The 14,149-nt window shown below is 42.1% G+C and overlaps 1 protein-coding gene across 3 annotated transcripts in view; it reads left to right on the top strand.

Moving 5' to 3' along the window:
- PITPNC1 (phosphatidylinositol transfer protein cytoplasmic 1) overlaps positions 1-8,558 on the top strand; it is a 169,669-nt gene extending 161,111 nt beyond the window's left edge. For 2 of the 3 annotated variants that reach the window (XM_048491695.1, XM_048491694.1), the window contains exon 9: positions 7,819-8,558. In XM_048491695.1, coding sequence (XP_048347652.1) covers positions 7,819-8,078 — 260 coding nt within the window. In that variant the 3' untranslated portion in view covers positions 8,079-8,558. Of the gene's footprint in view, positions 1-3,334; positions 3,454-7,818 lie in introns of all 3 variants that reach the window. The other variant, XM_048491696.1, reaches the window with a different exon arrangement.
- Positions 8,559-14,149: the final 5,591 nt, after the last annotated feature.

The following is a 14,149-nucleotide window of genomic DNA, read 5'->3' as shown; positions in this document are numbered from 1 at the left end:
AAAAGTGAGAGGGAATGATTAGGTGACTTGATCAAAGGAAAAACAAATGTCAAAATCAGGATTAGCTGTTCTTAGAAAAAGTTAATTCAAGTATGCAAAGGTGAAGGTCTGTTTGGGACTGAGGACTAGCCTACCATGTTTCCCCGAAAATAAGACCTACCCGAAAAAATAAGCCCTCATAAGTGCGGATTTTTTTTCAGGATTTTTTGGAGGAGGAGCTTAAAAATATAAGCCCTACCTCCAAAAAATAAGCCTACCAGTAGTTACCAGATCAGGGGTGAAGAGATTGTGATCCAGCCCAGGCTGCCCTACAACAATGGGGATGCAGCTTGCATCACACGCGTGATGAGAGCCCGCTGTTGGGAATGCGAGGAGCCCACCATAGTAATTAATTGTGAAGGTGACCGTATTTCCCTAAAATAAAATTCTCCTACCCTGACCCTGAAATAAAGCCCTATTGCATCTTTTGGTGCAAAAATTCAATATAAGACCACAATGTCTTATTTTGAGGGAAACTTATGGCAGTACCTCCTTGGCTCACTGTGCTGTACCTTGAATGCATTCTAGAAAGGAAGAAAAAAATACATCATAAACGAAGCAAAAGTAGAAAACAAAAGTTACCATCTGAAGGCCTATTAGTTACCAGTTTAAACCAGAATTTAGGGAACCTCGCGGCTCTCCAGATGTTCAGGAACTACAATTCCCATCAGCCCCTACCAGCATGGCCAATTGGCCATGCTGACAGAGGCTGATGGGAATTGTAGTTCCTGAACATCTGGAGAGCCGCAGGTTCCCTACCCCTGATTTAAACCATGTAAATTCCACTGTAGGGAGGACTGCTGTTCCCAAATGTATAGGATTCCTAGGCCCCTTCCACACACATCGTTTTCCATATCTTATCTAATCTCAGTATGACTGGTTTCATTCTGGATTCTTCAAGGTTTACATGAGGCATATATTGGCACATTTTCTCCTCTTAGAACCTCCATAGACTGAACACGAATTTATCTTTCCGTTCACTTGATCCAGTTCTGAGCCCAATAGCAAAAAGCGGTCAAGCATCAAGTTTTGACTGTGCTTGAACACATGGAGGAATGTACCAAAACTGTTTCATACACATCACTAAGAAAATCCTTTTTTTTTTTGTATCTCTTGCAAATGTACAATGTTTGACCGTAGTTAAGTCGCGTATACATATGTTTCAGCCAACATACTATTTACATTTGAAATCTATTTTAACAAAAGCTGTTTTTGGCCTCAAGTATAAAAAAACCCCAAACAATATTTGTTACAAATGTCAAGCTAGATTTTCGTTTGAGTGTGCAAATCAGTTGATAGTGCCATTTGAATTCAATGTGAAGTAATGTACAGCTGCTAAGGATTTGGAGAAATGAGGAATCTCCTGCCTGGAGTGCAATATTGTGTACAAATCTCCATCCCTAAACTTGTCCACTTATAAGAATTGTTTGCTCAGTCACTTCCAGGTAAGTGTGCGTCAAATTTCATCCTAAGAGGGTATTTAGCTTTGCCACAAGGCAACATTATTTCATCATTTGTTATTAATTCAAATGTTATAAATTAAGAGCATGTATTGTGCCTGGAAAAAGTGCTTCTTATCATGCAATTAACAGTGCCTATGAGCTTCTTTCATTAAAGCTTAATGCTTCATTCTAACAGGGGGTGGGAATATTCACACTAAAATATGGTAATCTCTGGCTCAGAGAAATGAGCAGATTGTATTAGGGACTCATGTTACAACATGGTGAGAAACTGACATTCTAAACCTTAACCTATTTTTGTGGAATATATTACACATTTTCCTTTTTTTTACAACGTTTATGTGCCACCTTTCTGCCCTTACATGGTCCACCAAGGTGGCTAACCATTTAAAACATACATAATAAAAGTATGTTTTAAAACCATTAAAATAATACACCACCAAGCACACATTAAAACTATGTAGAAACCATAAAACATCAATGAAAACATCAGTTAGGAAGGAGGTATCGCTGAGCTATCACTGAGGGAATGGCAAACAAAACAAAAGTCTACTGGTGGGAGATAGCAACAAAAGAGGAGATAATCTAGATCTAACCAGGGCATGCACCACAATGGCCAGATCATATCTGCCTAGGAGTGGCTATAGCTGGCTAACCAATTGAAGCTGGTAAAAAAATACTCCTGACCACAGCTGACAGACACCTGCTTATCCAGCAGTAAGCCTGGGATCAAGAGCACCCCCAGACTGTGGATCTGTTCCTTAAGGAGAGTGCAATATTATCCAGAATGGGTGACACCTTAAATTTTGCATTAGAATATAAGATCCTTTTCTAACTGAGGGCTTTTCCACATTGTCAGTTTCCTTGTGTTCAAACTCCTATTTCTTGGGGGGAGGGGTCAATTCTGCATATGTCTTGCTCCTTCTAGTGGTAGATTTGATACAACAGACGATTAAATCCTGCCTAAACCCCTGCAGTTTTAAACAGCAGCTTTTTAATAAAGTTGTTTTGATGATGTCAAATCTACCAATAGAGGGAGCAAAACACGTGCAGAACTTATCCTCCCTCCCCCCAAAAAACAGAACCAGACAAAAGGAAACTAGCAATGTGGAAACAGTCAGAGAAGAGATAGGCAGCCCTTGAACAGTGAAGCTCCGTGTGTGCACTGGAGTCATTCAGAACTTTGGAACAGGTGCAATATTCACACAGTGCCAAATGTGTTGGTTATGTATAGTTCTATTAGCTAGTTCTAGAATACAAACTACAGGTGTGCCTAGCTGTATCTGGGCATAGCTTTCATAGAGTTTAAAACATCACATTAATTCATTGGTTCATCTGTACTCCACAATTAACCCATACAAATTTTGATTTACATAATCTCTGAAATAGAACTGTGTATGGTGCTAAAATAACAAAGTTATTGTAGAATCTTGTAGAATCTTACTGGAATCTTACTGTTGTAGAATCTTACTGGATAGTTCTTAACAAGGTAAGTAAATCCTTGAGCTGTTCCTTAATCTCCTCCAGGAAATCTTCTAAATTCATTTTAGAAGATGTTTGCCTCTAGTAAATACCTCTACCTCAGCACCTTTGCCTCACTGACTTCACAAAAACATCCCAGTTTCCAAGCTTCCTTATCCCAGTCTCCTTATTCTTTAATTTTCCTTCAACTTAACCTTCTTATACCTTCCTTGGCTGGTTTAATTACCTTTATCACCAACTGGTTGGCTTCCTGCTTTTTTTCCGCTAGAAAGATTATTTCTCCCTAGAGTCTTCCCTGTTATTAAATTCTGGATTGAATTAATAGAAAATCCCAACATCTTCAACTTTTTCAGATATGACTATGGAGGATGTTCGAGAATATGAGAGATCTATGCATGAAAAAACCAACATTAAAGTTTTCGATCAACATTCATCTACTGTGAATGAAATAGAGAGTCATGCCAAAGGAAGTGTATGTAGTGTCTTTAAAAATCTTGCCCATCATCTCCTGGTGTGAATAAAAACACTAATATGCTTTAGACGAAATTCTGCGCAACAGGGATTCCTGTAGGAAGAGGCTTCATCACCATAAATCATCATCTTGGAACTTTTTTTGCCCCATTTTTGCAATGAAATTGAAAGGGCAAACATCAGGATGCATAACTGGAATGTGTAACTGGAATGATGAACCCACCGTAGAAGCACACTCACTGCATTTTGTTCAGATACAGTTCAAATCTGTAAGGTCTTCCTGTTTACCACTAAAGTGAGCTGTGTATGTTTGTAATTGGTTAGCTACCTATAAAATCATGAGACCTGCTTCCCTTTACAAACAGTTTTTCAGCTTTGTGATATTTATTTTAAAAAATGACAAGAAACAGGCATTTTATCCATGTTGTATCTTTAAATAAAATTAAATGGTAAATAACCTTCCTCAAATGTGGAGAGAGCAGGTAAGACAGTTAATTGAAATAGTGTCCGTTTCACTGATTAGTATATCTGCCACAGGCATTCTGGATTAAAGATGTTTGAGCTTATCCCACTGATGAAATATGCACACAAGTCCTTTGGCGGGGGTGCATTTTATGCAACCTTAGATGAATTAATCACTCCCCAATGAAAACAAAATTATCAGGTTTGAGCATACCAGAAATGATTTTTTAATCCTTTGGGTGAACAGGCACATGGTTCTCCAAGATATATAGTAATGCAGCTCTTGAAGCCACAACCATTACAATCTACAGTCTTTTAGAACAAATCTGACAATGTATGTTCTAATACAGCCATTTTCCCCAGGTATATGTTCTTTTGTGCACACGGATCATCTCCCTGAACTGAAATGATTAACAACCTTGTGCACAAAGAATCATACGCTCAGTTTTGGCTTGAGTACTTCAGAGCTGTTGTGAGTGCCCAGCAGTGGCGTATCTGCCAGAGGAACATGGGGGGGTATCAATTGACCCTGAGCGCCACCCATAAGATCACGTGGGGGCACCTGGTGGGCCACAGCAGGCTCCTGGCCCACCCCTAAGCCTAGCCTCGCAAGGCTGCTTCTTCAGCCAGTGGAGGAGAGCAGTGGCGGTCCTGGGCAGCCTGGCAAGGCCGGGCCAAGAGGCAGGCGCCCAGCCCAGCCTCTGCTGGCTGAAGGAGCAGCTGGGCCAGGAGCCTACTGCAGGCCCCCTGGGGGGGGGTGCGAGGGCAGTAGGGGACCCCGGGCAGTGGGGAGGCCCTGGGCACCATTTCCCCCCGGTATGCCTCTGGCGCCCAAATTGCACTAACCAAATAGTAAAAAAGAAACTGGTAATGGATGCCTGCTCTGTCAATAATCCAGTTGACTATAGTGAATTTTATGTGAAAAGACAACTATTTGCATGGAGCACAGTGAAGCCATATGGCCTCATTTTGTGATATGATTGTTAGTTTCCATTACCTGTCCACTGTGTCCTTAATTCTCACGCTATTCTGCTACATTTATACATTGTGTATGTTTAGCTTCAGTCAGCCTTTAACATTGACACAAATGCAAATTGCTCTCTTCATAGTCTTTTCATGCAACCTCACACAAAATTGATCAGTGACAATCAGTGCAATGATAAGCAGAGTTACACCCTTCTAAAACCATTGACCAATTAATTTAGAAGGATGTAGCTCTGTTTAGCATTGCACTATGAAGCAATTATATGTTTGGATTTTGAGCCATTTGTCCATGGGTTGTTGTGGGTTTTCCATGTTGTATGGACATGTTGTGTGGACATTTTGCCTGCATCTGTGGCTGGCGTCTTCAGAGGATCACCAGCCACAGATGCAGGCAAAATGTCAGGAGAAAATGCTACTGGAACATGGCCATACAACCCAGAAAACCCACAGCAACCTAGTGATTCCGGCCGTGAAAGCCTTCGACAATACATTTGTCCATAGTTGACAGATAAAATTCAATTTTCACGAGGCTCTTAACAATCTATTTTATTTTCTGTGTACCCTTTGAGCTTCTAGTGAAACTGAAACCAATTTTGTTTGGGGAAACAAGCTGTGCCTAACAGTCAAAACGCCATCATAGCTTTGATCTAGGGTTGCCCAGCAGGGCAAACTTATTGGTGCCAGGGGGAGGCTAGGGGAGGCCCATGCCAGTGACATGGCAACATCACCAGTGTCATCACTGGTGCCTACGGGAAGTGATGTCAGCATGTCTCCAGTTTTAATATTTCAGCAAAGCTCTGGCACACTGATATCACTTCTGGTGCATGCCAAAAGTAATGTCGCCATGTCAGACTGTGGCTGCCAGCCTTCTCCCTTTTTTCAGCTATTTCCTGGCTAGTTGATCAGTGGGTGTGGGGGTAGCATCCCCTGTCTCCAGGAGGGGAGGGCTGGCAACCCTACTTTTACCTGAGGTCTAAAACGCTCAGGCAACCTTTTGTTCAACTCATCCTGAATTCTGAATTGGTAGAGGGAAAATAACCAACAGTTCTTTGGAATTTTGTAAAGGGAAAATTCTGGTGAACTAATTCTGCCCTCTGGTGGATATTTGCTGTGATAATTTTAGAATTTGAATGAAAGCCAAAGGTCTTTCACTGATAAAATGAGGAAATCTCTGCCGTGATTACACTTATATTTTGTAGTGTTCATTATTAAGTAGTATAATTCCTTCATTTTTATTCCACCAGTTGGATTCTAGCAAATTCATTGCTTTTGTAAATATATCAAGGAAAAATCAAGTTACTTTCTGCTCTCAGATCTTTCTAATTTAAACTGGGGTCATCTGTCATTAGTGAGTTTATTGTGATATGAGAAGATTGACCAGATGGAGTTTGGAATACCTTCCATATACTTCTGCTGGTTTGAAAGTTTAACATTCATGAAGAAATAAGATTTGTTTACTCCCAATAGAGATCAAATGTAGCAGAGGGTTGCCACCCAAAGAACTACAGAAAAGGAACACACTGACTTGAATTAGCTGATTTTCTTGCCCCCGCCCTCATATTGCAGTCCAAAATGCCCCCTGAAATGCTGCTCCCATGGGACAGGAGACTCCCTTGAACAGCATGAAGGGGTAATTGGATTATCTTGTGGAAAACTGGAATTGATAAAAATTGTTCCCCCATTCTAAGAATCCAAACCACTGGGAGACTAAGAAAATTATGTTTGTCAGACTGTTACCAGTACTTTCTTAGAATATACCTTCCTTTTAACATATTAAATTACAGATACCTTTTGCAGTTACAGTGCATCGCTTTTTCTCTATGAATATCTCTTACATAAAGAACTGTTATTTGAAATAAGGAACATGAGGCAAGCTTAGGTATGGATTGTACTATTTAACTTGTTGAGTAACATACTGGAATGCCCCTTCACACACAACGACACACTGAAAATCGGTCTGGCGGGGAGAGAAGATAGGGCAGAAAATTTCTTCATCATCTAATGATTTTCTACTGGAAGAGGATTTTTTAAAATATGGAGGAACATCCAGTGTTTTGAGATCTGACCTGCAGTCTGAAATGGAACATTCCAGACACAAGTAGAACAATAAATAAAATTACCCAATTGTACTTTTGAGATGTGTCAACATTCCAAGTGACTGAAGTGAGAAGAGATTTGGAGGCATCTATAAAGAATTAAGGATATAAAGGGTATTCTTTCTTAAAATGCATTATTTAGAATAATATGTATAGAAAAAAAATTATAGGCAGGATGCCTCAATAATTGTGCTTAGCACATGCTATAGAATATTTCTTTGTATTTTCTGGCATCCAGATCTTAAACTGTAACACTTTGCCTTCTAATCCATCATAATGTATCTATACAACCCATGTCAGGTATTTTTGTAAAGAACTGAAGCACATTTGCAAGAAACTTCCACTAGTTTAAGGGACCAGTAATAGAAATGAAGAAATAAGTTGTTAGTATCTGTTGGGCCTCATCCAGCTCTCATAGAAAAACAGAAATTGACAGAGCAGCCCATTATTGCATGTCTTAGTACTGGTGATCATGTGAGAAATGTTGTACAATAAACAGCGCACCCCTAAGCAGAGGTACACTTTTCTAAGTCCATTGAAGTCAGATATGTTAGTAAGGTATATTTAGAATTACGCTGTACATTACTCTATTTGACTGGCAGTTGTGAGAATGAGAAGAACTGTGTCTGAAATGTAGCACAACAAATTATAACGGCCATTTCTAAAAATGGTGACCCAAGCTTCCCTCGACTCTAGAGTTGTGATGTATTCATCCAGCCACTGGATTGAGACCTTTGGATTATCTTTTATACATACATTTTATAATGGAAATAAATTCATGCGTTGGTTCTAACGTTCATTTGTCTTTTTTTTTTCTCTTGAAGACATGACCATGAATGAAGTCCGAGAGTTTGAACGAGCAACTCAGGAAGCCACCAACAAGAAAATTGGGATCTTCCCTCCTGCAATATCAATCTCTAATGTCTCCCTCCCTTCTTCGATCCGCAGTGCTCCTTCTAGTGCACCATCTACGCCTCTTTCCACAGAGGCACCTGAATTCCTAGCACTTCCCAAAGACCGACAACGAAAAAAATCTGCCCCAGAAACTCTCACGCTGCCAGATCCAGATAAAAAAGGTCTTTAAATCCAGCATGTTTTGTTATGACACATCATGCCTGACAGAACAATATTTATAAAGCTTATAGCCATTTTTTCATTTAAACAAATTTGAGTAATCTAGAAGAATGACTCCCCTCTCCTCATCTTTTCCCTGCTAGGTAAATGCATGCAAGAACATAGGTCTTATGCTCTGATTCCCAAACTAAAGCTCTAAGCCATATGACAGATGTTGCTATCAACACAAAATTAAATAGCTTTCAAAAGCAAAATAAGCTCTTCATACCAGCTGTAGTAAATGCAGATAATTCTCATATGTAGAGAAACAGTATTTGTGACTGGAGATATAATAAAGCTGGCAAGGATATCTTGAAAGAATGAGGGACTATTTAGGGACAGGTTCAAAGGATATCATTTCTCATTTCAAGCCATTATATATCAATTTATAAAATGGCTGTCCAAGGCTGAGTCTACCTTAAATAAAATATTTAAACTTCTCTCTGAAAAACACTTGAAAATCTACAGTAATTACTCAGATTCTTGTTTTACTGACAATCTCAGGATTTGGAGTGTAGCTGATGCAAGTTTTAAGCTCTTCAAAATTAAAGAACCAGTCTGCTATTGCTCTGGTAGTAATTAATTATATTTTAAGTCCCTTGAACTATTTGTATATTGCACAAAATGTATGACTTATTTGTCATGCACAGTTATATAACTTTTCTATTTTAGTATTTACTAAAGTTTAGTTCCTTGTCATGGACAAACCATTACCTGATAGAATTTGGGCTAGCTGCTTCCTCTTTCCTCTGCAGAAGTGACAGAACCATTAAGATGATGTGACCCAAGCAGCTAATGGACCCAGAAGCTTTCCTGTTAGTGCTTGGGGATTTCACCACCTTCTGTTTATGATTCTGTTGAATCCAGCTTGCAGACTAGAATAGGAGATGGCCCAGATTAATGGCACAATCGCCCATAAGCACCCTCTCCCCCCAGACAGAGCCAAGCAGTCTCCTGGGTTTACTGGGGAAGTGATTGTAATAAAAAAAATGTGATGATGGCTAGAGAGCAGCTGGCAGAAAATTTGGAGCAAGAATAATTGAACAGAGCATAGTGCTCATATTAGAGCCTTTTCTGTGGCAATGATGATGGCAAAAAGGCAAGATTTCTCCACATCTACATGTAATTGTCCAGCTAAGCTGTTTGGTGTGGTGAGGAGGCTTTTACATCATAGCCCCAGGAATTGGATACTGACCAAAAGATCAATTTGCTGCTTACTTTGCACACAAAATCACTCAGATCCACTCTGGTTTGGATGTTGGTGTGATGCATGTTCAGACATTGTACCTTTGACACCAGTTTGTCCAGTTTATATGGATACTTTTCAGCCTGAGGATGTGGACAAGATCTTTGCAGAGATGAGTCCTACCACCTATGGTCTCAACCCTTGCCCTTCCTCTGTTCTGCCTTTGCTCAAGGAGGCAGTGATTAGATCTGTTTTGTAAAAGCCCTCCTTGGCCGATTACACAGGAGCCCACCATGGCATGCTGGCAACTCAACCAGCTCTACCGACGTACAAGGAAGTTGCTGGGCGCGGGGAGCAGAAGTGGTGCGCGGAACTTGCTGCATGCCTACTGTTCTTGCTCTCTGCTTTTCCCACAGAAAGCAAGAGCACTTCAGGCGCACACCTCATGCCGCAGCAGGGCAGAGAGGAGGAAAGCTCCCCCATTTGTAATCAGCCCTTAGGACTACTATGTTGGAGAACTTCTGGCCAGTCTCCAATCTTCCATTCTTGGGCAAAATGCTTGAGAGGGTGGCTGCTTCTCAGCTCTAGGGGTTCTTGGAAGAAACTGACCCATTTCAAATCAGGGTATGGAATAGAGACTGCTTGGGTCACTTTGGTTGATGACCTCTACCGAGAACCAGGGGAATGTGAGCCTGCTAATTCTGCTGGATCTCTCAACTGCCTTTGATATTATTAGCCATAGTATCCTACTGAGCCTCTTCTTGGCACTGGGACTGAGAGACTCAGTGCTATAGTGGTTGTAATTCTATCTGAAGGGGGCAATCTCAGAAGGTGGTGCTAGGGGATTCCTGTTGTGCCCCATGGCCATTGGCCTGTGGTGTTCCACGGGGTTCAGTCTTAGTCTTTACACCAATTAATATCTACATGAAGCTGCTGGGAGAGGTCATCAGGAGGTTTGGGCTGTGGTGTCACCAATATGTGGATGGTACCCAGCTCTATTTTTTCCACCTAATTCCAAGGATACAGTTGATGTAATAGTCCTTCAAGTCAGTAATTGTCTGGATGAGGGTGACCAAGCTGAAACGTAACCCTGACAAGACACAGGTTCTCTGGGTTACTAGAAAGTCAGATCAGAGACTTCAGATCTCTCCTAGCTTGGTCTTTTTCCTTGAAAAGTCAGATTTGCATCTTGGGAGTGCTACTTGATACAGCTGTCACCTTAGAAAACCAGGTTGCTACCATGGTTTTGAGAGTTTTTGCTCAGCTTCAGCTTGTGCATCAACTGCATCCATTCTTGAGTCAGTCAGATCTAGCCACAGTGACCTGTGCCTTCGCTACATCTAAACTGGACTATTGCTGTGTGCTGTACTTGGGGCTACCACTGAAGAGTATTCTGAAATGCAGTTAGTGCAGAGTACTTCATGTGGACTGTGGTTTGGGACAGCTAATCGGAACATGTGACTCCAATATTACAGCAATTACACAGGCTATTGATCGGGTCACAAGCCCAATTCAAGAGGTTGATTTTTACCTTTAACGCCCTACATGGTCTGGAACTGGGGTATCACAAGGGGTATCTGGAGGACTGTCTTCATATGTTCCTGTCTGGAAATTAAGGTCACAAGGAGAGGCCCTCATGACTGTCCCATCAATCAATGAAACTAATTTGGTAGGTTCACAAGAGGGCTTTTTCAGTGGCAGCTGCAAAATTAAATGGGATATAGAGCCCAGATGAGACAATAGTATCCAATGAACTTGCCATTATTCATTCATTGGTGATGGTGGAAAGTGCTGTCAAGTTACAATCGAAAATCCTTGGCGTTTTCAAGGCAAAATGTTCAGAGGTGGTTTGCCATTGCTGAGGAGCTTAAACAATGGGGGGCAGTGGGGCTCAAGCCTCCCCCTGAGATTTCCAAGTAGAGGCAATATCCCCTCTGGTAATTCCCAGCAGGCACAATCTCCGCCCCATAGCCCCCGCTCCCAAGGTTGCCAGGTTGCATCATACAACTGCTCAGGCTGCCAGGTTCTTTAGTTCAGTCAATCCTGTTTGTCCTTGTAGCAGCTTAATAAGTTCCTAGGAGTATTGGACTGCTTGATTTTATAAAGATAAGAGGAGGAGAGGAGCTTCAGTGGATAATACTGTCTGTGAAGAAACTATCTAGAGAAAGAAAGAGCATAAAAGAGGCAAGATCAATCCATCTAGGAATCAAGAGGCCTCAGAAGAATGTATTTCCTGTAGCCTGCAACAAACTCTGATGATGTATGCATAGCTGGATTAATTTTCAGTAGCACCTTAGAGACCAACAAGATTTTTAGGGTATGAGCTTTCAAGACTCAAGGGGGGGGGGGGTTGTTGGTATCTGACAAAGAAAGCATCTGCTCTCAAAATCTTATTCTCCAAAAATCTTGTTAGTCTGTAAGGTTCTACTGCAGAGGCGTATCTAGGCAAACTGGAGCCCAGGGACAAAACCTCAGGCTTGGCCCCTTCCGGCATGGAAGGTGGCCACCTTCCTTCATGCATGCTGACCCAAACAATGGCATTTTTTTTGCACCCAGCCTCACAAAACACCCCCCGCCCCCAACAAAACATACATGGCTCTCTCCCCACTACTTTCCTAATTGTGTTCTCACACCGACCCTGTTAGGTAGGCTGCTAGTCTTGAGAAGCGGCATGCAAACCAGTGCAAGGGAATTAACTCTTTAAGCATGTCAATCTCTCACCCACGTCACCCTCCGGAAGGTTTTACTCTAAAATTCCAAGCGTCCAGCAGCATCATCTTCAGTTCTGCTGCTGCTGCTGGCTCCCTGCTCCAGCTTGGCTCCTTTTTCCCTGTGCCTGCATTGGCACCCGGCTGCCAGGGGAGAAAGTGCTTCTGAGAAATACCACACTCTAATTCTAAAAGTGAATAAGGCACGCTGGGTCAGGGGAGGGAGGCCGGAGCTCCCCAGTCCTGCTCCTGGGAGCCCAGTGGGATTTCTCCCCCGTCCCCCTGGACACTCCAGGCCACCGTACAGAGTGGGCGGGGCTATGACAGGCACTGGGAGCAGTCAGCTGCTTCAGTGCCTGATTGCTGCTGTGTAGGAGGATGTTTTGGTGCCCCCTCCATGACCTCAATCGATGCGCCCGGGGACAAGGGGTACCCCATGTCCCTAGGCAAGGACGCCAGTGTTCTACTGGACTCGAAACTAGCTGTTCTACTCTATGAAAATCTCTGATGTAGGTAATGAGTGAGGAGTTATGGTTTTTGCCCTATTCTCACAGAATGGGATACTCAACTCAATTGTATTGTTACTGTGTTCTGGTAGCCCTGCCTTAGAGAAAGCAATGGTTCCCTATCTAGATGCGTGCTGTTTGCCCTCATGCAAGTTTGGCTAAGTTTGCCTTAGCAGCCATATTAGGAGCTAGGCAAGACCTTGCTTTGGAGAAGGTGAGATCAAGGCTCTGCTCAGGCTTTGCTAATGAGTGGCCAAACCTTCAGCAGGAGACTGATCCAGAGATGGGGCATCTGTATGACTACCCATTGAGATAGGGGCTTGCCAAGCCAGTCACACACCTTCCTCTACCAATTGTAAGTCTTCCTGAGTGCAAAATCTAACTACTATCAAGCAACCAGGTGAGCTGATTACCTTTTGCTGAACTTCCCTGAATGTCTCCTAGCCTACGAGCTTGCTCCAGGCTTGGGGGAAGCCTCTGCCCTACTAACCATTTTGTCCACCCTGCCTGAATGCAGTCTGGTTTTGTCACCTTTCTGGGAAGCTCCTCCCCCGCTTAACTCAGTCAGAGTCAGGAAATCCATAGATTCTCATCCTGGATTCACCTTGAATTCCTGGACCTTACACCTATGAAATTCTTTTGTTTTGGCTCCTATAATTATCACTGCTTTACCAGCCAAACCTGTGCAAGTCTCATCCACTCTGTTTGCACGGAGGCTGCTGACTCCATTTTTCTTTCTTTGGGTATTTGGGACATTTACTTGCCACACAGGAGCATCCATCAGTTTACCTTATTTTTTCCTTGGGATCTTTGGAAAGTCTTCCTAACGACCCTACTTTCAATCTGTGGATCCTCAAAACAGATAATGTACTGGAAGTTAAGGAGATTTTGGTATCCCGAGTTTTGCAGTGTTAGAGAAAATGACATTTTTTAAGGGCTTGGTGCTTCTGTACATGAGATGGAGATAAATATGAAAGGTGAGGTGATTCTGCTGTTCTGAACCCCACTTCAACAACAACAACAAAAATGCTCTTGTTGTTTTCAGGCCAGGGTAACTGAGAAACCAGTGTTTTCTATGTATTTTGAGATGCATTTGGAGATCTGTACTCAGTATGTGAACAGTATAGTTGTTAAGAGTGTCCGTCTAAGACTGGGGAGACCAGAGTTGAAATCCCATTTAGCAAGATCACTATGTGACTGTGAGCCAATCAGGCACTCTCAGCCTAGCCTACATCAACTGATAGTTGTGGGGAAAAGCGGGAGGGAGAAGTATTTCCTTTCATACATAAATGAAATATTTACTCTAATGGTCTCACGAAAGGAGTTTGTGACATCTTTCTTGTAGAGTCATCTTTCTCTGACTGAGATTCAGACTATTTTGAGTGAAAAATTATACTTTAAAAGCCACATGATTGTTGATGGCATATGTGGTTTTTGGAAATATAAATAATTTCATATTAATTTAATATAGATTACTAGATATGGACCTGGACCAGGTTCTACTCTATGTCCCCCTCCAGAAAGGGAGATGTCTATGCCCTTGCCACTGCCTGCCTCGGTGTCACACCGCTGGGCTTCCTTGGTGGTCTCCTATTCAAATACTAATCAGGACTGACCCTGCTTAGCGTCTGAGATCTGAGAA

This window comes from Sphaerodactylus townsendi, linkage group LG03, assembly GCF_021028975.2.
Source record: "Sphaerodactylus townsendi isolate TG3544 linkage group LG03, MPM_Stown_v2.3, whole genome shotgun sequence".
NCBI classification, from domain to species: domain Eukaryota; kingdom Metazoa; phylum Chordata; class Lepidosauria; order Squamata; family Sphaerodactylidae; genus Sphaerodactylus; species Sphaerodactylus townsendi.
This window is presented reverse-complemented; position numbering and strand designations above follow the sequence as displayed.